The sequence below is a fragment of the Monodelphis domestica genome, chromosome 3, assembly GCF_027887165.1.
Source record: "Monodelphis domestica isolate mMonDom1 chromosome 3, mMonDom1.pri, whole genome shotgun sequence".
Lineage (NCBI taxonomy): Eukaryota > Metazoa > Chordata > Mammalia > Didelphimorphia > Didelphidae > Monodelphis > Monodelphis domestica.
The window spans coordinates 27,155,570-27,179,414 of record NC_077229.1 but is presented as its reverse complement, the minus strand read 5'-3'; the positions used below and the strand labels follow the sequence as shown (position 1 = coordinate 27,179,414).

Sequence of the window (23,845 nt, the reverse complement as noted above, 5' to 3'; positions counted from 1 at the left end):
ACAGTCTATGTTTTAAGGTTCTTGTTATCAGTACTTGTATGCCAAGGATAAGACCCCATGTTGTTATTGTTGTGAAGTCATCTTCAGGCATGCCCAACCCTTTGACATTCTGTTTGGGGTTTTCTTGGCAAAGAACCTAGAATGGTTTGCCATTTCCTCTCTAGTTCATTTCACAAATGAGAAACTGAGGCAGAGAGGGTGAAGTGACTTGCCGAGGGCTATACAACGTAGGGTCTGAGGCTAGATTTGTACTCAGATCTTCCTTAAAAAAAATCCTGCTCTTATATTTTATCTTAGAATTGATACCAATATTGGTTCCAAGGCAGAAGAGTGGTAAGGGCTAGGCAATGGGGGTTAAGTGACTTGCGCAGGGTCACTCATCTAGGAAGTATCAGGCCAGATTTGAACCCAGATACAAATGGGGTGCTCCTTGTTTTAATACTTGGGTTCTCAAATACAATCACTAGTAGAACTCTATCCATTTTATCACCAACTGCCCAAGATCCCATGAGTAACTAATTTTAAGATGTCTAACATCTGACATCTTTTATGTTCTCTCCTTTTTGGACTTGGACCTGTAAATGGCCAGGTATAAGGACTGATGCCTCCTCTAGAGTGTAGTAGTTAGAGGGAGTTACCTGGGTGCCACTGAGTAGTTAAATGACTTGTCCTGGGTCCCAGAGGAATGATGTATCAGAGAAGGAACATGAACTCGGGGGCCTGGGTCTCTAACCACTGCCCCACAGTTAACTCTTAGACATTCTATGTCGTGTCCACAGAAAGGCCATGGAGCCTCTCGGAGACACTGAGGCTCGTATCCTCTGCATCTGACACTCCGATTGTGATCTTGGGCTTGAAGTCAGGGCTCATCTGGGGTTGCCTCCCCATTTGAATATGAGCCCCTGAAGGTCAGGGACTTGCCTTTTTTGGGGTATACTTAGCATATATATGCATGTATTCAGTAGGCACTTCACCCATGTTGAATGACTGACAGAATTCTCTGTACCCCCAGGCAACTCTTAAAATGGAGATGGGTTTCCATCCAGGCGATCCCCCTTCCCCTCTCAAAAATATTATGTACAACATTGGAGTGCTACAGCTTTTCCCAGATCTCACAGACAGATCTTTGGTCTAGGTCTTCCTTATTCTAAGGCCAACTCTCTATTCTAACGTGCCATCTTACTTGCCATCTAGTCACTTAAACCTTAAAAGCCCAGGTAATCAAGTTACCTCAATGGACAGCTTAGGTGGCGCCATGGTAGATAGAGTGTCAGAAGGACCTGAGTTCAAATCCTGCCTCAGACACTTAGATCCTGGACAACTCACTTAACCCTTGTTTGCCTTCTGGGCAGCTAGGTGGATAGAGTGCCAGGCCTGGAGTCAGGAAGATCTGAGTTCAAATCTGGTCTCAGATACTAGTTGTATAATCCTGGGCAAGTCATTTAACCTTTTACGGCCGCCATTTTCTCTTCTGTAAAAACTAATCAGAGAAGGAAATGGTAAACCACTGTAGTGTCTTTGCCAAAAACAAAAACAAAAACAAAAGAAAACCCCAAATGGGGTCATGAGGAGTTGAACATGACTGAAATCACTGAACAACAACAAAATTCATTGAGTTTATAAATTGCTAAAGTGAGGTTTGCAATCTGTTTTGATAGAGGTTCAGAGGCCTGAACTAGATTAAAATGTCATTGGGGTTGGGGGGTAAGGGGGGGTCAGCCAAATGGCTCAGTGGATAGGAGGCCAGACTTAGAGTCAGGAGGATCTGGGTTCAAATTTGGCTGTAGACTTTTCCTATCTCGGTGACCCTGGGAAAGTCACTTAACCCCCATTGCCTTAACCCTTACTGCTCTTATGACTTGGAATCAATACACAGAATTGATTTTAAGATAGAAGGTAAAGCTTTTTTAGAAATTGTAATTGGTGGGGAGGGTACTAGGTGGCATAGTGTCTGGAGTTGGGAGGACCTGGAGGGTTCAAGTCTGCCCTCAGGAACATCCTAGCTGAATAACCCTAGGCAAGTTACTTAACTTTGATCCCTAGACAGAAAAGTAAGGGTTGTTTTTTTTTTTAAGTGTAATTTGGAAATATTTAACAAAATTAAGAATAATAACATTCCATATAATCTGGAATACAGGAATCCTGTTGGATTCGTGGCTTCTTCAGCTGTACTGGCCCACCTAATGGTATCATTGGTCCGGTTCCCTTCCCTCCTCCTCCCAAAAAGAAAAAAAAAGAAAGAAAAACTTCTGTGATCATGGGGTAGCCTAAGATTCTCCCTGTTCCAGGACGCCCTACCTTTCTCCCAGGGACTAGCCCTGCTGGCGTGTCCAGAGTCCCTTGCTGGAAGGCTGGGCATCAGGTGATGGGCGGTGGTTTCTCATCAAGCCTTGGGCAATAGTCTTCAGCTGGGAAGGCAGTAGCCATGCGTGGACCTTGTAGATGCTCTCTACCAGTGGGAGAATCCACGTGGAATGGAATCTTCTCAAGGGCGGGGGACGGCTTTCTGTTTCCCTTTTCTTGCCTTTCTAGTCCAGGACCAGACCCAGATTAGGGCTTCAGTTAATGCTTGCTGAATTAGAGCTGGGGATGGGGCCCTTCGAGATCATCAGCTTCCCTCTATGACATGTGATCCTTCCTGATTTCTGGGCTTTTCTGCTGGGCTCCACAGAATTTCTTGACATCCCAGCTGGTCTAATGCTTTCTCCAGAGCCCTTTTCTAAAAGAAGCTGATGGCACGACCACCTCGTGGCTTACTCCTTCTTCAGAGGTTTTAATGTCATAATGGGGCTTTATTGCAGCCTGAACCCCAACCTGTAGAAAAAGAAAAAGCCACCCTAGAGAAAAAGATGACAGGCCTTTGACCACAATGTGCCACAATTTTACTTTTTCTAGGTTTTCTAGCAAATTGTCTTTTCTTCTCTTGCTTTGAATGGCTATCAGACTGGAGTCCATCCTAGTGAGAAGATCTGCATGCACCCCAAGTCGTGTCCTGTGTAAGAGAGCCCCTCTTTTAAATCCAGGGGGCCCCCCGTGTAAGCCTTGTAACTAAGCCTCACTGCCCTATTTTATTTCATGAGTTCTTCAACATTGCGTTTTCCTCTTCTTTCCCCCCCCCAGAATAAAGAAGGGCACATTTTGCTCAGAACGGATTTGAACAAAGCATCTGCTGCCAGAAACCAGTGGAAGACTGTGAAGCCTTGGGAGAAAACCAGACAGATTGAAAGGAAATTGAGCTCTGGTAATGAGCCAGACGGCTCCCTTTTCCTGAGAGAGGATTCCACTGTGGCTCCCCATCCTCCCGAAGCCCACTCGCCACTCTCCATGGCTGAAGAAGATGGGGACTTTCAGACCGTCAGGGCGACGGTGTTTGAGAACAACGTGGTGAGGTACAACGTGGCTGACCGTCCCCTGCTGACAAGCTCCAGGGAGTCGATCAGAAAATATAGCGAGTCTCCCAGCCTGGGAGAAGAGAAGGCATCCTGGTTAGGGAAGACCCCGGGAGAGAGCATGAATGTCAGAAGTGAGAATTCCAAGTGGGTGGAGAACCTCGGTGCAGAGAAGTCGGGGCGGAGTAGCCTCCCGGATGAAGAAGAAAGGCCAATGAATGCCACCCCGTTGGAAAAGCATCCTGGGGGTGAAAGATGGAATGTCTCCTCTGCGAAGCAAATAGGAAATAATCTCACGTACCAAAGAATCGAGCCCGTATATGACATTGTCCAAATGACTAGTGAAAGGATCTCCAGCGAGGCTGTTTTGATGGCCCCCGAGGAAAAGGCCATGACTCTTAGGACTAACAAACAGCTGTCTTCTGTGAAAGAGAAGCAGGGTTCTCGGAGTGAAGGTCTTGGCATGAAGCAGCAGGGGAGACTGGACGTTAAAGTGGGCTCTTCCCAAACTTCTGGTTTGGTTGGGGAAGCTCCAGAGAGGCTGGAAACAGCTTCCCCGAGGTCTGAATTCTATGAACCCAAAGACATGTTGGGTGGGAACTCATTGCTCCCCAATAGGATAGCTGAGAAGCCCTATTTAGGAACCCAGGCCAAGGCCCCTGGGATAGTGGGCAATGACAAAGCCTCCCACCAGAGTGCCAAGGAAAAGAAAAATTCAACCCGTGTTCCTGAGACCATGCTGGTCAGAATAACCCAGTTAGATCCTTATGATGTACAGCAAGAGAACACTTCCATGGGAATGAGCAAGGTTGATGCTCTAAGTCCCGGGGAAAGAAGGAGCCGACTTCATGAGTATTTTAATAGCTCCCATCCCAGGACAGAGCTGAGGGCCACCGCTAAAGAGGAATCCTTTGACTTCAGGTTAAGGAGACACGTAGGTTCAAGGTCCACGAGGAAAGACATGGATGAAGAAAATGAATGGATCCAGGCCCACGCTCCAGAGCTGGAAGCCAGCGTCGGGAAACCATCTAGCATGGATCTGAGAATCTCAGAAAGATGGCGCCGGAGGACGTTGCCTCATGATGTGAAGTTTGATGAGTTCATCTCGTTCCCCACTGAACCATCCAAGAGGCTGGGGAGACGAGCGGATTCTCTCTCGCCTGGGGATACCTATTTCAAAAAGAGTCGGCATACTCAGGATGGGTCAGATTCAAAGGAGGCTAACTGGATTATATCATGGGATGAAAAGGATGGCGTCCCCATGCCGCAGTCACCTCGGAGGCCCAGGGAGACCTATTTTGCTGTAACATATCAGATCTCTGGGAACAAAAGAGAATATAACACAGACAATTCTGTTTCTGAAAACAGGAAGCCGTCTCCTCTAGGCAAAGATGAAGCAGTCAATGTTCATCCTCCAAGAAAACTCAGCTTTTTGTCCGAATCGTTTTCCAACCGTAGGTCCGCACCTTTGCACGCCCGAGTCTCACCAGGAAACTTGGATAGGAAAAACTGGCAGGCCAAAGAGAAGGACCAGGAAAACCTCAGTTTTTCCAAGAATCTGAGGTCCAGCGACCAGGAAGGGCTTCCTGAAGAGCGATGGACGAGACATGCTGATGGCAAAGGAATAGGTGTGGATGGTTTGTGTGTTAACCAAAAGTCGGGAAATGTCAATATCCCCATTGATTCCGAAGATGATGGAAGCAAGAGGTCTTCCAGACCTTCTGACCATTTAATGTGTTCATCAAAGAACCTCTTGACCAGAAGGAAGCAGGGGGACACCCATGAATCTCCCAGGGCCAAAGCTGAGGATGGTTACAGGTCCAGCGTCCTTGACATTGATGCCCTTATGGCAGAATATAAAGAAGAATCCATGAAAGGTGGTGATCTCAGGGACTGGAAGGAGGACAGAGCACTGGCCAGCCAAAGTGGATTTCAGTGGGAGAGACCAGGCGCCAGGAGTTCTGCAGACCACCTTTCCCAGAGGTATGACTGGAGAGCCCAGAAAGAGCCCCAGGATCCACCAGCTTTCAGGAAGACGGTGAATCTCCTGGGACAGCAGCGACACAGAGCCGAGGAATCCAGCTCAATGCTGCACTCTGGATCTGAAACGAGCCTGGAGAAGACGGAGTCCTCCACTCGAGAACTGAATAGACAGAAGACTCCCAGCACCAGACTCACCCCTCCGCTCTGGGCCATGCCTCAGTCTGGGCTTTCTGATTCACCTTCTGACACCTGGAAGAAAATACCGCCTCCTGAAGAGGAGAAAAAAGATGTGGCATCTGCTAATAAGCCCCAGAACACCAAATCCCAGAATCCCAGAACCGAGTCGAGCACCCCCTTATTTGAGGATAAAAATGTGGAAACAAACTCACCCCCCATTGTTCATGATGGGATCTTATTTGAAGATGAAAAATGGGCTCCCCGAAACTCTATGGGGAAAAGGGAGAAAGCGGGCTCTCTTCATGGGAGAACTAAAGTCAGGAGGGGAGAATACGATTTGGACTTTACAAACACGCCTGGGGACATCAAGCGTTCTTATTCAGAGAAGATAGCCCCCGCTGCAGTCCGAGAGGGTCAGTCTCTCATGCTGGAGGCCCGAGAAAGAAGGAAGGAACAACTGAAAGCCCAGCAGAGTCTCCCTGAGGAGAATCTGGAGAGCACCATGATCCACCGGGCATTCCCACACTGGGAAAGGACATCCAGCCCTCCCAAGGTATTTATTTACTTAGGCTGACTTCTACTCCACACACCTCCCCTGCTTCCCATCCACATTATATATACACACACTTACAAGGGTCCGCAGGATAAGTGGAAGGGTCCAAAGGTAAGTGGAAAGAGTTGCAATCAGCAACTCCTGGCCGCTCCACGGATTTCTGAGCCTTGCTCTGAACCGTCAAGATTGGACGGGATGGTTTCCAGGGGCCCCACTGGAGCTCCGACATTCTGTGTTCTGTGACCCAAGAGACACTTCTCCTCCCTGATTCTGTGACTCGTGAGTGATGCCGTTATAGAGGTGTCCAATTGGGTTCATTCTCTTTCCTCCTCCCACACTTCCCAGTTTTTCCTCCATCCCTCCAGTCACTGAATCACAAGAATATAAAGTCTTCCTCAGCTCTTCCATCTCCAGCAATGAATGGGTTTGTTGTTTCTGACTCTTCCTGACCCCATTTGGCAAAGATATTCTTGGCAAAGATACTGGAGATGAGAAATGCCATTCCCATCTCCAGTTCATTTTACAGATGAGGAAACTGGGGTCAAGAGGATTAAATGACTTGTTCAGGGTCACACAGCTAAGACACTAGAATGGTTGGCCATTTCCATTTCCAGTTCATTTTACATATGAGGAGACTGAGGCAAATAGGGTTCAATGAGATGTCCAGAGTCACAGAGCTAGACACTAGAATGGTTGGCCATTTTCTTCTCCAGTTCATTTTATAGATGAGGAAACTGAGGCAGACTGGGTGAAGTGACTTGTCCAGGGTCACTCAGCTAGGAATTGCCTTGAGACTAGATTTCAGCTTAGGTCTTCCTGACTCCAGCCCCAGCACTGCACTGCTTAGTTGTCTTATAGTAAGATTGCCAGTCTGCATTGAAGAAGGGAGGTTCTATTCTGAGAGTTCCCTACAGGGATGAAAACATTGATTGGAACACAAAAAAATGCATCAAACATTTGTCTTTGGCTCAAGACGTTTATAGTGTCCTGGCGAACTCCGCCTAGATGAGGCAGTGTGGTGCGGTAGAAAGAACCCTGGCGCGGGTTCGAACTACTGATGCTTTTGACCTGTGCCTGGCTGGAGCACACAACTGACCGCAGCAAAAGGCACTCTTTGTCCCCTTGCCATGCTTTTGGCTTTCTTTTTAGGCATCTAGCAACGATGTTGGCCTGTCCTCTCTGCCTACAGGATTTCTATTCTGGGAGCAGGGGGAGAGGGCTTCTGGGAGAATGCCAATGGAAATGTGACATTTAATCCTTCCACAGACTGAGGCAGCCCTCCGACAATCCCAGTCTTGTCAGAGGAGACAGTGTGTGTGCCCTGGCCACTGGCCCAGGAGAGCTGCTGTGGCCCACCGGCTCTGGGACCCGCTCAAAGGACCCCAACCTGCTGGACCCTGAACTTGGGTTTGCAGCATGGAGGCTTGTTCTCCTACTGAGGGGCTATCCCTTTAAATATTTAAATTTAATGTTTAAATTAAATGTTAAATTTTTAAATTTAATTTTAATAATTAATTTAAAATTTATTTTAAAATATAAATATATTTATATAAATTAAAGAATTATATATAAATATATAAATATAAATAAATTTAAATTTTATTTATAAAAATTAATTTAAAATTTTAAAAAATAAATATTTAAATTTAAATATTTAAATAAAATTTATAATATAAAAAAGTATTTTATAAAATAAAATGTTTTATTTTAAAATAAACTTTTTATTAATTTAAAAACAAAGATTATACCCAAAAGTTATTTTTAAAAATAAAATATTTTTATTTTTAAACATGAAACAAATTTTGGTTTAAAATACATTTTTATTTAAAACTAAAAGAATTTTTATAAAAAATATAACATGTTAATGTTTTTATTTACAAATAAAATTTAATTCAATGAAAAAATAACTATTAAAAATAACTATTATTTAAAAATAAAGCAATTTAATTAAAATATTTTATTTTGAAAATAAAATAATTTTATTTAATTGTAATTATTAAAATTTTATTAAAACAAATTTTATTAAAAAATAAAACTTATTAAAAATAAAATATTGTTTTAAAAACAACTTACTAAAATATTTTTATTTCAAGAATAAAATTTAAAAAAATATTTAATCTAAAGATAAAATAATTTTTATTTAAAATTTTTACTAAAATTTGTTTCAAAATAAAATAAAATTTTATTTTAAGATATTGAAAATGATGTATTTAAAAACAAAAGGAACTTAAATTTAATAATAAAGGAAATCTTTTATTAATGTTTTTATCATAAAAATGATTTTTATCTTAAATTATGAAAAATAAAAATAAATAGTTTTAAATTTAATATGTAGAATAAATTTAATAAAATATTTTGTTAAAAATAAGGTACAATTTTAATTTGAAAAATAGAATAAATTTTATTTAAAAAATAAATTACGTTACCAAGGTATAGTTTAATTTAAAAACAAGGTATAGTTTAATTTAAAAAATGATTAAAACCAGAAAAAAATTAAAATAGATTATAAATAAAAATTTTTGTTAAAAATAAAATATAAATTATTAAAACATAAAATAATACTTTTAATATATAGAATAAATTTAATAATATATTTTGTTAAAAATAAGATACAATTTTAATTTGAAAAACAAAATCTTATTTTAAAAATAAAATGCAGTTTTACCAATGTAAAGTTTAATTTTAAAACAATAAAAATTGATTAAAAACAAAAAAGAAAAAACAAATTAAAATTGATTAAAATAAAATTCGTTAAAAATCAAATAAAAATTATTAAAACATAAAATAATACTTTTAATATGTAGAATGAATTTAATAAAATATTTTGTTAAAAGTAAGGTACAATCAATTTTAATTTGAAAAATAAATCTTATTTTAAAAATAAAATACAATTTTACCAAGGTGTAGTTTAATTTAAAAACGATAAAAAATGATTAAAAACAGAAGAAAAAAACAAATTAAAATTGATTAAAAATAAAATTTGTTAGAATAAAATAAAAAAATTATTGAAACATAAAAGAATACTTTTATGTAGAAAACATTTGAGAACAAATGTTATCATCTTTAAATTTTAAACATTGTAGTCATTTTCAGAGGTGCCACCACACTTGCCTGATGTAGCAAAGAAAATGAGTTACTCGAAATGATGGGAGACTTTGTTTCGCTATGTCTGATAGTGGATGTCTCATTCCATCCCTCTAATCCCCTCCCAGGCTTTGGTCGTGGAAAGAGGGCAGGGCTGGGGGTCAGGTAAATTTTTTCGCCATTTCTCCAGGACCCCGATGGGTCCTTCCAGTCCGTAGAGGCTTGCCTTTCTTGGGACATTGCCTCTGTTTATGCTCTCCGCCGCAGGTCTCTCTATCTACCCTCTTGCTTTCAGATCCGCTCCTGTCTTCTTCCCACGTTTCTCTGGATTCCTCACTCTCGCTGTTTTTCACAAATTGATGGTGGAGTGTCATAAGGGATATCTGAGCTAGAGCTCTGCCCTCCAGGAGCTACTGTCTAATTGGGGAAGTGAGGTTTGCACAATGAAAGCATTAGAGGGCAGCCAAGTGGCATAGTGGATATAGCACCAGCTCTGGGAGTTGGGAGGACCTGGCTTCCTATCTGGCCTCAGACACTTCCTAGCTGTTTGACCCTGGGCAAGTCACTTTCCCCCATTGACCTAGCCCTCCCTCGTCTATCTTGGAGCTGTAACTAAGATAGAAAGTAAGGCTTAAAAAACAAACCAACCCTAGTGCAACGGCTGTGTCCCATTGGTTGTAAAGGCAGTCGGACCAATGGCATTTTGTGTTTGATCAATCAAATGGAATTGACCAATGTTGTTCATTCATTTCAGTTGTATCTGACTCCTCCTGACCCCATTTGGAGTTTTCTTGGCAAAGACACTGGAGTGGTTCTCCATTTCCTAGCCCAGTTCATTTTACAGATGAGGAAACTGAGGCAAACTGGGTGAAGTAAATTTCACAGGGTCCCACAGCTGGTTCTCCATTTCCTACTCCAGTTCATTTTACAGATGAGAAACTGAGGCAAACTGGGTAAAGTAAATTGTTTAGGGTCCCACAGCTGGTTCGCCATTTCCTACTCCAGTCATTTTACAGATGAGTAAACTGAGGCAAACTGGGTGAAGTAAATTGCACAGGGTCACACAGCTGGTTCGCCATTTCTTAGACCAGTTCATTTTACAGATGAGAAACTGAGGCAAACTGGGTGAAGTAAATTGCTCAGGGTCACACAGCTGGTTCGCCATTTCCTAGTCCAGTTCATTTTACAGATGAGGAAACTGAGGCAAACTGGGTGAAGTAAATTGCACAGGATCACACAGCTGGTTCTCAATTTCTTAGTCCAGTTCATTTTACAGATGAGGAAACTGAGGCAACTGGGTAAAGTCAATTGTTCAGGGTCACACAGCTGGTTCGCCATTTCCTACTCTAGTTCATTTTACAGATGAGGAAACTGAGGCAAACTGGGTAAAGTAAATTGCACAGGGTCACACAGTTGATTCGCCATTTCTTAGTCCAGTTCATTTTACAGATGAGGAAACTGAGGCAAACTGGGTGAAGTAAATTGCTCAGGGTCACACAGCTGGTTCGCCATTTCCTAGCCCAGTTCATTTTACAGATGAGGAAACTGAGGCAAACTGGGTGAAGTAAATTGCTCAGGGTCACACAGCTGGTTTGCCATTTCCTAGTCCAGTTCATTTTACAGATGAGGAAACTGAGGCAAACTAGGTGAAGAAACTTGCTCAGGGTCATTCAAGCTATTAAGGGTCTGAGGTATGATTTGAACTCAGGTCCTCCTGAGTTCAGATCCAGTGCTCTATCTCCTGAGCTACCTAATTCCCAAATTGACTGATAGCCATTGGCTAATTAACTAGGAATCCGAAAGCCCATACATACATGTTCTCTCCTACTGAATGCAAAATAAATAAATAAATAAAAAGCACTAAAAAAAAATTCCTTTGTTATGTAATAATAGTTCTCGTTTCTTAATATAGAGTTTGTTACACAGTAGATGCTTAGTAAGTTTGCTGATTAATTAATTGGTTGTTTATTGTACTCTGGGAGGTTTACAAATGACTTTTTTTTAAACTTTTACCTTCTGTCTTATAATCTATACTAAGCATCAGTTTAAGTCAGAATAGCGGTAAGGGTTAAGCATTTGGGGTTAAGTGACTTGCCCAGGATCACACAACTAGGAAGTATCTGAAGTCAAATTTGAACCCAGGACTTCCCATCTCTGGTTGTGGCACCAAGCCACCTAGCTGCCCCAACAACTTACATTTTTTTTCCAACCAGACTGTGTAAGATTAGTTAATTCAAGGATTATTGTCCTCAATTTGCAGATGAAGAAAGTGTGGCTACAACAGGTACCCACCCATAGCTAGTAAGTATCAAAACCAGGATTTGAACCTCAGTCTGCTGACTCAGAAGCCCACTACACTTTTCATTACATGAAGCAACTTTCTCTTTTTTGTTACGCAGGTATCACAGGACTTTGAAAAAGAAAGGGTCAGGCTGGCGAACAATAAATCCCCTTCCAGAAGTTTCACTCCTTTGCCCATGTCCTTGCCCAGGAGAAGTCACAGCTTCTGCAAAGAGAAGAAAATTGAGCCTTTTATGGTAAGTTTTCCTTTGCCTGAAATGGTCTGTTGTTCCCCTCGATTTTATCCGCAGGGAGCTGAGAATGCTGCTGCAGGAACATTTCATAACAGTGGAGATGGTTGCGAATTGTACTTGTCTCTGTGCTTGGAGTGGTCTTTTGGGCCCGTTTGGGCATTGTTGTGCTTTATTTATTTTTGCATCACTGTGAAATGGAAGGTGTGGGCTTCATGGAGTGTGTCTAGATGTCCTGTTGCAGAAATAATGCTCATTTCAGCATGGTTCCTTTTTTTTTTTTTTAAAAGCATGGGACTGATACTTCAAAGTAAATCAAGGTCCTGTGAAGACTGATTAAGACTTTTGTGGGTCACTGAATAGCCTAGAATTTTGCTTCGTTTCTGGAGCTGAATTTATCTATATTAAATACTTTTAATTGGGGATTTGGAGAGAGGTACAAAGACAAATTATTTTCCACAGGCTTTTTATGTATCTGTTGCTTCTGAGTTTTCTTACTGATATTAAGGTTGTTGAACAGTCTTTGCATTCTTGCTAAGTAAGCCTCCTCTGATCATAGAAGCTCATTTTGCCTTGGTATATATTGTTCTATTGTACTTCCCGGTATTTTCTTGAACATTTGGATATTGCGCTTTACTAATGCCGTCAACCTGTAATTGTTTTCCCATGTTAAGTATGCTTCAGGCTCCTCTGAGTGGTTTTCTTTTCCCCTTGGAAAGATAAAGTAGATCATAGTTGTGTGTGGGGCAAGGAGAGCCAGTTCTGATTGAGGAAAACTTAGCAAGAAGCAGAGCCTGGCATTGTAGCCAGGACATATAGTCAGGCTGCATCTTCTGCTGGGGTTTCTTCTCCAGGATGGAATCATTAGGAGTATTAAGCTCCCAGAGCTGTTTAGTGTTTGCGTCTTCATAGTAGGTGCTTACTAGGTGCTCCATTGATTCGTATTTGTTTATATTGGCATGTATTGGGTCACTCCATGGGATGTAAGCTCCCTGAGGACAGGGACTATTTAGTGCTTGTGTCTTCATCTCGCAGCACAGTGTCTGGCACATAGTAGGTGCTTACTAAGTGCTCCATTGATTTGTATTTGCTCATATGGGTTATGTGTTGGGTTACTCCATGGAATGAAAGCTTCCTGAGGATAGAGAATGTTGAGTATTTCTGTCTTCATTTCTCAGTACAGTGTCTGGCACATAGTAGGTGCTTACTAAGTGCTCCATTGATTTGTATTTGCTCATATGGGTTATGTGTTGGGTTACTCCATGGAATGAAAGCTTCCTGAGGATAGAGAATGTTGAGTATTTCTGTCTTCATTTCTCAGTACAGTGTCTGGCACATAGTAGGTGCTTACTAAGTGCTCCATTGATTTGTATTTGCTCATATGGGTTATGTGTTGGGTTACTCCATGGAATGAAAGCTTCCTGAGGATAGAGAATGTTGTGTATTTCTGTCTTCATTTCTCAGAACAGTGTCTGGCACATAGTAGGTGCTTAATAAGTGCTCCATTGATTTGTATTTGTTTATATTGGTATGTATTGGGTTACCCCATGAAATGTAAGCTCCCTGAGGACAAGGACTATTTAGTGTTTGTGTCTTCATCTCGCAGCACAGTGTCTGGCACATAGTAGGTGCTTACTAAGTGCTCCATTGATTTGTATTTGCTCATATGGGTTATGTGTTGGGTTACTCCATGGAATGAAAGCTTCCTGAGGATAGAGAATGTTGCGTATTTCTGTCTTCATTTCTCAGAACAGTGTCTGGCACATAGTAGGTGCTTAATAAGTGCTCCATTGATTTGTATTTGTTTATATTGGTATGTATTGGGTTACCCCATGAAATGTAAGCTCCCTGAGGACAGGGACTATGTGTCTTCATCTCACAGCGCAGTGTCTGGCACATAGTAGGTGCTTAACAAGTGCTCCATTGATTCGTATTTGTTTATATTGGCATATGTTGGGTCACCCCCATGGAATGTAAGCTCCCTGAGGACAAGGACTATTTAGTGTTTGTGTCTTCATCTCGCAGCACAGTGTCTGGCACATAGTAGGTGCTTGACGAATGTTTGTTGGTTTGGGGATTGACTATGTGTGTCTAAAACAGATGGAGATTGCCTTGACTTCTGGTATTTGTTCTGAAAACGATCCTAGATGTTCCTTTCTTGTTCCTTCCTGTGTGGGAAGCTTAGGTTCACGTTGGAAGCCTGCCAGAACAATTGCGCCCTGTTAGACGTTCTTTCTCTAGAAACAGCCTTAGAATCCTTCGGTCTCCCCGGCAGACCTTTATGAAAGTGTCTTAAGGCGCAGCCCGGCAGTGCTCCTGACTTGCATAGGGGGCTGTCCCAGGAGGTCCAGTCATGACAGTAGAGCTGAAAAGGCAGTTTGGGCTTAGCCTTTACTGGGAGAAGTTGGTGGACGCAACGGCAGGGGTGAAGCCCCACAAGATCATGCAATCATGCAGTTTGGAGCTGGGAGGGAAGTTGGAGATTGTCTCTTTCCTCTACCCCCAGACTCACCTATTTTCCAGAGGAGAAAACCGAGTCCTGGAGAAGGGAAATGAGCATTACCGCAGGTCAAGACTCCTTTTTTCAGGAAGCTTGGGTGACTCTCACTTACCTCCAGGGAAAGGGTTCTCAATCTAGGGTGCCCCATTTTAAGGGGTCTACACGCTTGGAGAAAACCACCTCTTTATTTTCACTACCTTTTGGCTTCCTTTGTAATACTAACTATTGGAATTTATTCTTTTATTTACTTATTTAAAACCCTTACCTTCTGCCTTGGTGTGCATTGGCTCCAAGGCGGAAGAGCAGTAAGGGCTGGGCAATGGGAGTTAAGAGACCTACCCAGGGTCACACAGCTGGGAAGTGTCTGAGTCCAGATTTGAACCCAGGACCCTCCCATCCGCTGAACCCTCATTCTTTTAAAAACATTTTTCTGAAAAGGGCTTCACCAGACTGCTAAAGGCGGCCATGGCTTGAAAAAAGATCCCTAACTCCTGTTCTAGAAGAAAACAGAATTTTGGGGGGGGGGCATAAAGACCTTCTTGCCAATCCCTCACTGTGCTCAGAACCTCCCTCCCTGCCAGCTGTGGAGTATTGTACCCTATCCCGGGTGCCATATTTTAGCAAGATGGACCTCACAAGGACTGGCATTGGTCCTTCAATAAACATGTAGTAAGATCTTACTATGTGGGGGGGCAGCTAGGGAGCACAGTGGTTAGAGCTCCAGGCCTATAATCAGGAGGACCTAGATTCAAATCTGGACTCTGATACTTCCTGGCTGTGTGACCCTGGGCAAGTCACTTAACCCCCATTGCCTAGCTCTGACTGCTCTTTGGTCTTAGAACTGATACTAAGACAGAAGATAAGGATTAAAAAAAAAATCTTACTATGTGCCAGGTGCTGGGGAAAACAGAGATTAAAATGAACCATTGCTGCCCTCAAAGGGCTTAAATTCTATTGGGAGGGACAACACGAACACTCTGTAGTTATGCCACATCTCAGTGGAACATAAGCTACTGGAAGGCAGGGATGGTCTCAGTTGGTTTTTGTATGTACCCAGCCCATTGCCTCAGAGCAGTTAGGTGGTACCATAATGCATAGAGCACTGGATCTGGAGTCAGGAAGACTTGAGTTCAAATCTAGCCTCAGATACTAATTGTATGGCCCCGAGCAAGTCATTTAACCCTGTTTTGCCTCAGTTTCCTCAGTAAAATGAGTTGGAGAAGGAAATGGCACACTAGCTTTGTGATCCTGTACAAGTCATTTAATCCTGTTTGCCTCAGTTTCCTCATCTGTCAAATGAGTTGGAGAAGGAAATGGCACACTAGCTGTGTGACCCTGTGCAAGTCATTTAACCCTGTTTTGCCTCAGTTTCCTCAGTACAATGAGTTGGAGAAGGAAATGGCACACTAGCTATGTGATCCTGTACAAGTCATTTAATCCTGTTTGCCTCAGTTTCCTCATCTGTCAAATGAGTTGGAGAAGGAAATGGCACACTAACTGTGTGACCCTGTGCAAGTCATTTAACCCTGTTTTGCCTCAGTTTCCTCAGTAAAATGAGTTGGAGAAGGAAATGGCACACTAGCTATGTGATCCTGTACAAGTCATTTAATCCTGTTTGCCTCAGTTTCCTCATCTGTCAAATGAGTTGGAGAAGGAAATGGCACACTAACTGTGTGACCTTGTGCAAGTCATTTAATCCTGTTTGCCTCAGTTTCCTCATCTGTCAAATGAGTTGGAGAAGGAAATGGCACACTAGCTGTGTGACCCTGTGCAAGTCATTTAATCCTCAGTTTCCTCATCTGTCCAAGTTGGAGAAGGAAATGGCCACGCACTCTGGTATCTCTGCCAAGAAAAACCTCCAATGGGGTCAGGAAGAGTCGGACACAACTAAGCAACAGTGAGTGTCAGGTCCCTTATAGCAGCCACCGGTTCCTCAAATGCCCCCATGGATGGGAGCCCATCCTGCTTTTTCTTTAGAAAACCTTGTTCCTTGGTTGGTTTCCTTTGTTCCCTGGCATTTTCTCCCCTCTCGGGTGGCGCTGCCTCTGCCCATCTGATCTCCGCTGAACTCTTCCTGGGGAGACAAAGGTTAGGCGGAGAACGGTGGCCATTGAGAGCTCTCCCGCTCCTTTAGAGCCCAGCCTTATCGCAGTTCCTCCCTTCTTTCCTTGAGCCTCCTTTTTCGCCTCATTTAACTGAAGAGAGACTTCCTCTGAGCCTTTGTCTGCTCTCTCCGCCTGGCTCGGGAGTCCAGCCCATGCCCTGAAGGACCCAGCTTGAGCTCTCTAAAAAGGCTGCATCATCCCGCAAATGCCACCCCGGCTGCTCGCCTCCTCCCCGTCCATCCCTTGGTGAAGAAGCTGAGGCAGACAGGGGTGAACGGACTTGGCCAGCACAGCTGGGCGGGATTCGAATCCAGGACTTTCTTCTTTGCTCTGTCTCCTCTGTGTTCTTCCCACTACGCGACATTCCATGGCTCCTCTGTGCCCATTCCCCCTTCCTCCCATTATTCTCTGAGGCTAAGCAGAGCTCATCACTCTTCCCAGGCCAGTTTGAGGATGGTGATGGTTGTGGCTACCGTCAGCCTCTTCTCGATTGCTGAGAACTTGCCCTTTGTTTGGAGTCTGGCTGTGCCGTCATCTTCTGTTTCCTGTCCCTGGAAATGCTGCTCGGCCGGGTGGAGACTCTCCCAGAGGGCTTTGCTTTGCCCATAGCTGCATTTCCCAGGGTTCTCTCCTCTCTTCTCCCCTACCTTCTTCCTTTCTCCAGTCCCTCCCCCCAGCCGCACTGGTGCTGGGCTAAGGGGACAGAGAAGCCCTTCATTTAGTTTGTGCAGCATTTCCTGAGCCCTGCCTAGCCTGGGGCCAAGAGGCAGAGAGCGTAGAGTCCTGCCTGGAAAGTAGAAAGGTCTGGGTTCGAATCACAACTCTCCTATCTGCCTTGATCTTGAAGTCCTCCTTTGGGTAAAGCACAAAGAGTGCTCAAATCCCACCTCTTAGACTTGCTCCCTGGACCTCACTTCACCTCTCCTGGCCTCAGTTTCCTCCTCTGTAGAAGGAAGGGAATGGACTGGATGGTTCCTGGAATGCTCCCCAGTCCTAGATCTCCCATCCTGTGATCAATCAATAGAGTTGGTAGTGAACCTTGGAGGCCATCTAGTTCAACCCCATCATTTTCTAGATCAGGAAAACTGAGACACCAGTTAAGAGGCATGTCTCTCATGTGGCCGGTCTGGATTTGAACCCAGACCCTCTGACTTCCTACCCATCTTACTAATGTGGGAAGGGAGATGAAATTCACTTTCTTGATGTATTAATGATTATTAATGAAATGAACAATTTTAAATTGCAAAGCATCCTGCCTGCCCCAGAGTAGGGACTGTGTAAATGCTTGTTCCTTCTGTTCCCGCACTAGAATGAAGAGGTTGGGGAAGGGGAGCTTTTGGCTGGGACTTAGGAGAGCCAGAGAAGATGCCCGGAGCCAAGAGTTAGAGTCTCCTCCTCCCATCCAAAGTTTGCTGGCCGGGCTCCATTTGTCTTGGGCTACTAAGAGCCAAGGACTCCAGTTTGTCGTGGCTTTGTGTGTACTTTGACAGGAAGCCAGCCCTTGGCAGCTCGGGTTCGGGTGGGAATGGAGGGTCTCCGGGGTCCCTCCCAGCTCACAAATTTGGGGGATTCTGGGAAGGGGATGCCTAGGGGTTGCTGAAGTTCCAAGCTGCCTGGGATCTCTGCAATACCCAGTCCAAGCCATACTTGAACAGGAGTGGAAATGGAGACCTTCCTACAGTATTTTTATTAACGTTATTAGTCATTATAATAAATTATTATATTATATATTATGGTTACCAGTAATAATAGTGACGAAGGTTTGTAGAGCACTTTCAAATATTATTTCATTTTGTCCTTACAGCAACTCTGACAGATTTTGCAGATGAAGAAATTGAGGCAAGTAGAGGTTAATAGATAGTATGTGTGTAAGGCAGGATTCTAACTCAGCACTTCCTGACTTTACTGTGCCAACTAATATTATTCCTGATAATTAACCTACATCCCTCACTCAAAATCCTATCCTACTTCACAGGATAATAGGTCTGTCGTTGAAAAACCCTTTGATATAGCTCCTCTTATTTGACAGAGAAGGAAACTGAGGATGAGTGAGGTGACTCATCCAAGGTCCTACAGCTGGCATTTGAACCCAGAACTTCTGCCTCTTGAGTCTCTTCTTCCTGCCCATTCTACCCTCTGGAGTCAGGCAGAAATCTAGATCCACTTCCATGCCATGTCCCTTGAGAAGTCTCTTCTTCTAGCTAACCATCTCCAGGTCATTGGATCAGAGTTCTAAAGGGACTTTGGAGGTCATTTAGTTTCTCCCTCCCTCCATTTACAGAGGAGGAAACTGAGGCCCTCAGAGAGATGTAATTGCGATCTTCCTGTGCTTTGATTTGTGGACCTTCCTCCATTCTGCCTCTCAAGACCCTCCAGGTTATCAGCAGCCATACCAAACGGTGGGGATGCCCAGAATGGACCACAGCCTCCCATATGTGGTCTGACAACGTCAGAGTGCAGCTAGCCCAGCCTCTCTAGCTTGGGGATGCTCTCTCTCCCTCCCTGTATGCACTGTGGGCTCCCGCTGCCTTTCTTCCTGCCCGATCATACTGTGGGCTTAGGATGAAGTGGATCCACTTAGACAGCCGGATCATTTTCAGACAAACAAGGGCAATCTTGAGCTATCTCTCCCCCAGCTCCTCATTCTAAAATCATATTTTGGGACCCAAGTGGGAGATTTTTATATTTATCTCAATTAAACTGAGCTGTATTCTGTTCAGCCCAATGTTCTACCCCAGCAAAGCCTTCATGGATCCCGATTCTCTCATCTAGGGGGTTGGCATCTGAGAATATGAATTTCTAAATGTGGGAGCCAGAGAGGGATAGGAATTGGGTCTGGACCTCTGGGATCATTGATGTAGAGAAATTCCAGGTGAGAGTACTCCCTCTGCCACTGCAGATTCTCAGTCATTTATAGCCTCAGTTGCCTAGAGTGACTTCCTTAATAAAGGTGTGAACAACCGGCTCTCTGGAGGAAGTACCCATGATGCACTTTTATTATTTGTTTTAAAATTTGGTCAATTTCAAACATTATTCCTTGGTTACAAAAATCGGATTCTATTCCTCCCATGATGCACTTTTAAATTTAATCTGCATCAGAAATTTTTCCCCAACAGTTTCTTCAGTCTAGACAATCATTGGTAGCATTTGCAGATTTCCAAGGTACAAATGCTTGCACTGAAAATTTAACAATCAGCTCCCCAGAGCCAGTTTCATTTCTGCTTCCTAGGGTTATAAAACCAGTATGTTATGAATCAGGATTTGAACACAGAGCTTCCTGGTGCCAAGGTTGCCTCTCTAGCAGGGCTGTCTAGAACTGACCCCACTGGTATTCCAACTGTGTATAATTGGGGCTGAGAAGATGATAGCAGCCCCTTCATTTCTCTTGGTGTGTAAGCCAGGCTTCCTTAATGCAACTTCAAATCCTCTTAGCCTTTCGTCAGCCCGTTGGCATTTGGTTTTCTGGGCCACTTCACAGGCTCAGCCATTTGGGCAGGCAAGACGTGTTCCCTGTGACTTCGGGGATTTTCTCCTAAATCCCCAAACAGGTCTGTCACCTTGGGCCTGGGTTGCCAGATCTCCCTAGAGAGCCAGGAAGTGTCCTTTGCTTGGGCTGGGTGCCACCAGAATGCTGCATCCACTTAGTAAATTCTATTTTGTAAATTGCTTCCCTGATTCACTTAGAGACAGGAATCAGCTCGATTCTCATCCTTTCCCCCCAATTTCTGTCCACCTCTGAGCCCTCGGCTCCTGGTGCCTTTTAAGAAAATCAAACCTCTGCATACTAGAGGCTTTGGGGTCTTACAGCCTTCCAATCAAATAAGCTGGGATTAAAAAAAATTCTGTGTATTTATTCTTTCACATTACCTTTTCCATCCTTTAGTTTCAAAGTTGGGCAAGGTTCTAGCTGTGTGACCCTGGGCAAGTCACTTAAATCCAGTTGTGTAGCCCTTGATGCTCTTCTGACTTGGAATTGATATTAAGACAGAATGTAGGGGTTTCCAAAAAGAAATCAAAACTCTAGACGAAGCATGAGAAGCATGAGAATTGGTGAATTAGGGGTCTGGGGACCTGGGTTCGAGTTTCAGCTTTGCTATTTACTATATATGGGAGCTTAGTCACTTCCTTCTCTCTAGGCTTCTGCTTCCTCATCTGTAAGATCTGGGGGGCTGGGCTAGATCCTTTTTGGCGCCCTACATGGACCCTTTTCATAGTCTTTTCCAATCAGAACAATGTTTTTAAATGTATAAATTACTTAGGATTATGACAGAAATCAGAGAAAATAATATATATATTTTCCATCTAAGTTCATAGCCTGGCTGAAATCTATCCATAGACCCCCTCGTAGAGTGGGGTGTGTCTTTGGACCCCAGGTTAAGTTGCTGGTCTAGACCCCGAGGTGATTTCTAAGGTTCTTTCTAGCTCAGACCTAGTTAAGGAAATTTTAGGAATTTAAGGAAAAGAAGTACAAATGAAGACTTTTTTTGGAATAGGGATTGGAAACCTTTGATCTCTCTACTAAATATGTCATGGCAGGTTGGGGTTTGGGGACCTGCTTTAATCATTCTCTTCCCCTCCCTTCTCAATGGCTCATGAGAGATGCTGTGCTCCTTGGAATTGAATTGATGGCCTCCTTCCTCATCCACTTGAGAGAAGGTCCAGGGCACCGCCTTCCCACACCCAATGGGATGGTCCAGGGCACCTGCCTCCCACACCCAATGGGATGGTCCAGGGGCACCTGCCTCCCACACCCAGTGGAATGAGAAAGGAGGTAGAACTTTGACTTGATACTTGACGAGGTTGTCAACCTCACCTTTGGCTGGAAGGTAGAGTTCATAAAGCTCATAATAAAACTGGAAATGTAACATTGTAGGGTCATTGGTTTAGAGCTGGGGGGAACCTCTGAGTCCATCTAGTCCTTGTGTAGCACTTTTCAGATGACACAAAATGGGGTTCAAATTCTGACTTCGCCATATTGCTCCCAAGTGCCCTTGGATAGTCCCTTCTCTCATCTGCGAGAGAATTGGGCTAGATGATCTTTTAAGGTCTCTTCCAATTCTGAATTTATGATTTCATTGTCCTATGGCCTCCATGTTCTTCTCTGTAAAATGGGGAAGTTGTTCTAGATGGCATTCTAAGGTCTCTTCCAGTTCTGAATTTGTGGTTTCATTGTCCTATGGCCTCCATGTTCTTCTCTGTAAAATGGGGAAGTTGTTCTAGATGGCATTCTAAGGTCTCTTCCAATTCTGAATTTATGATTTCATTGTCCTATGGCCTCCATGTTCTCCTCTGTAAAATAGGGGAGTTGATCTAGATGGCATTCTAAGGTCTCTTCTGGTTCTGAATTTGTGGTTTCATTGTCCTATGGCCTCCATGTTCTCCTCTGTAAAATGGGGGAGTTGTTCTAGATGGCATTCTAAGGTCTCTTCCAATTCTGAATTTGTGGTTTCATTGTCCTATGGCCTCCATGTTCTTCTCTGTAAAATGGGGAAGTTGTTCTAGATGGCATTCTAAGGTCTCTTCCAATTCTGAATTTATGATTTCATTGTCCTATGGCCTCCATGTTCTCCTCTGTAAAATAGGGGAGTTGATCTAGATGGCATTCTAAGGTCTCTTCTGGTTCTGAATTTGTGGTTTCATTGTCCTATGGCCTCCATGTTCTCCTCTGTAAAATGGGGGAGTTGTTCTAGATGGCATTCTAAGGTCTCTTCCAGTTCTGAATTTGTGGTTTCATTGTCCTATGGCCTCCATGTTCTCCTCTGTAAAATGGGGGAGTTGTTCTAGATGGCATTCTAAGGTCTCTTCTAGTTCTGAATTTGTGGTTTCATTGTCCTATGGCCTCCATGTTCTCCTCTGTAAAATGGGGGAGTTGATCTAGATGGCATTCTAAGGTCTCTTCCAGTTCTGAATTTGTGGTTTAATTGTCCTATGGCCTCCATGTTCTCCTCTGTAAAATGGGGGAGTTGTTCTAGATGGCATTCTAAGGTCTCTTCCAGTTCTGAATTTATGATTTCATTGTCCTATGGCCTCCATGTTCTCCTCTGTAAAATAGGGGAGTTGATCTAGATGGCATTCTAAGGTCTCTTTCAGTTCTGAATTTGTGGTTTAATTGTTCTTGGCCTCTAGAAGCCTCAGTTTCCCTGGCTGTAAAAACTGACAATTGTGCTAGGTGACCTCAGGTTCTTTCCAGAACTAAATCTATGATCCATTGATTAAAAAACCCTTTCCCTCTCTGTGTTCCAGTTTTTTCACTGTAAAATGAAAGAGTTGATCTAGATGTTCTAAGGTCTCTTCCAACTCTGAATTTGTGTTTTGATTGTCTTATAGCTCCTTGGAATCTCAATGTTCTCCTCTGTAAAATGGGGGAATTAGTTTTAGATGGCATTCTATGGTCTCATCACCTCTGAATTTGTGGTTTAATTGTCCACTCTTGGAGCCTCAGTTTCCCTGCCTGTAAAATCTATAAGGTCCCATCTAGGGCTAAGTCTATGATCCCATTATTTTAAGATCCTTTGCCTCAGTTTCCACATCTATAAAATGGTGGAGTTGGTCTAGATGGTCTCGGAGGTTCTTTCCAGAATGTAGGTTTCTCAATTTCAAAATTGACTTTGGGGTGCCCACGCCAGATCCCCTCTGGGCTTATGGGCAGGAAGCCCCTTGAAAGTCTGTTGCTCTCTCTTTGGGGGCTGGAGGAGGTCCTCATCTCCATCTCTGGCTCCGGAAATCGTGGGGAGCATCGACCGGGGACAATGAGGAAATCCTATCGAGCAGTCTCCGGTTTCACCACCTGCAGATGGCACACGCCTCCCTCCCACCCCGGGGTGTCTGAGGAGAAACACAAATCGTTGAGCTACAATGAGGCGTGTTCTCCCGAGGTGCTGGGGCTCCCCGTCGTCCGGGGAATTGACGCCATACGATCCCCTTTGGGGGCCCCACCTGACACTCGGAGCTGAGGAGGTGTGGAGGAGATCCAGGCCTCCAGTTACCCGACAGGCAGATAGGGAGAGGCTGGAGGAAAGAGAAGCCCTCCCTGGATGCACCCAGCCCTCCATCCCTTCTTGTCTTGGGCTCCAGGGGGAGAGCTTGAGGATGCTCTGGCTCAGCTTGGCTCACGAGCGCCCTCTCGTGAGAGCCCTGAGCAGCTCCAGGCTCCTTTTTGCCTCCAGATGCTCAGAAAGCAGGGAAAGGATTCAAGGACTGGAAGTCCAGCTTTGAGAGCTGGAGAGCAAACGGGGAGGCCATTTGGTCCAAGGCCGGATCAGGACACGGAGACCCGGGGAGGGAAATGCCTTTAACCTTTGGATCTTGGGCTGGAAAGGGCCTCAGAGGCTAGGGAAGCCAAGCCATTCATTTTACAGGTGAGGAAACTGAGGCCCAAAGAAGCGAAGTGACCTTCAGTTATGGCTCCCAGGGACTAGTCTCATAGATTTCAGGATGATCAATTTAGAGCTGGAAGGGAGGGACCCTTAGAATAAGCTATTGAGGCCAACCCCTTCATTTTACAGATAGGTAAACCGAGTCCC

General features: G+C 43.9%; 1 protein-coding gene across 4 annotated transcripts in view; it reads left to right on the top strand.

The window, feature by feature from the left end:
- The window catches only part of LOC100009818 (uncharacterized protein KIAA1671), a 267,176-nt gene that overhangs the window by 95,203 nt on the left and 148,128 nt on the right, over positions 1–23,845 (top strand). For 3 of the 4 annotated variants that reach the window (XM_056821576.1, XM_007490054.3, XM_007490055.2), the window contains exons 5-6: positions 3,121–6,102; positions 11,586–11,723. In XM_056821576.1, coding sequence (XP_056677554.1) covers positions 3,121–6,102; positions 11,586–11,723 — 3,120 coding nt within the window. Of the gene's footprint in view, positions 1–3,120; positions 6,103–11,585; positions 11,724–18,126; positions 18,162–23,845 lie in introns of all 4 variants that reach the window. The other variant, XM_056821577.1, reaches the window with a different exon arrangement.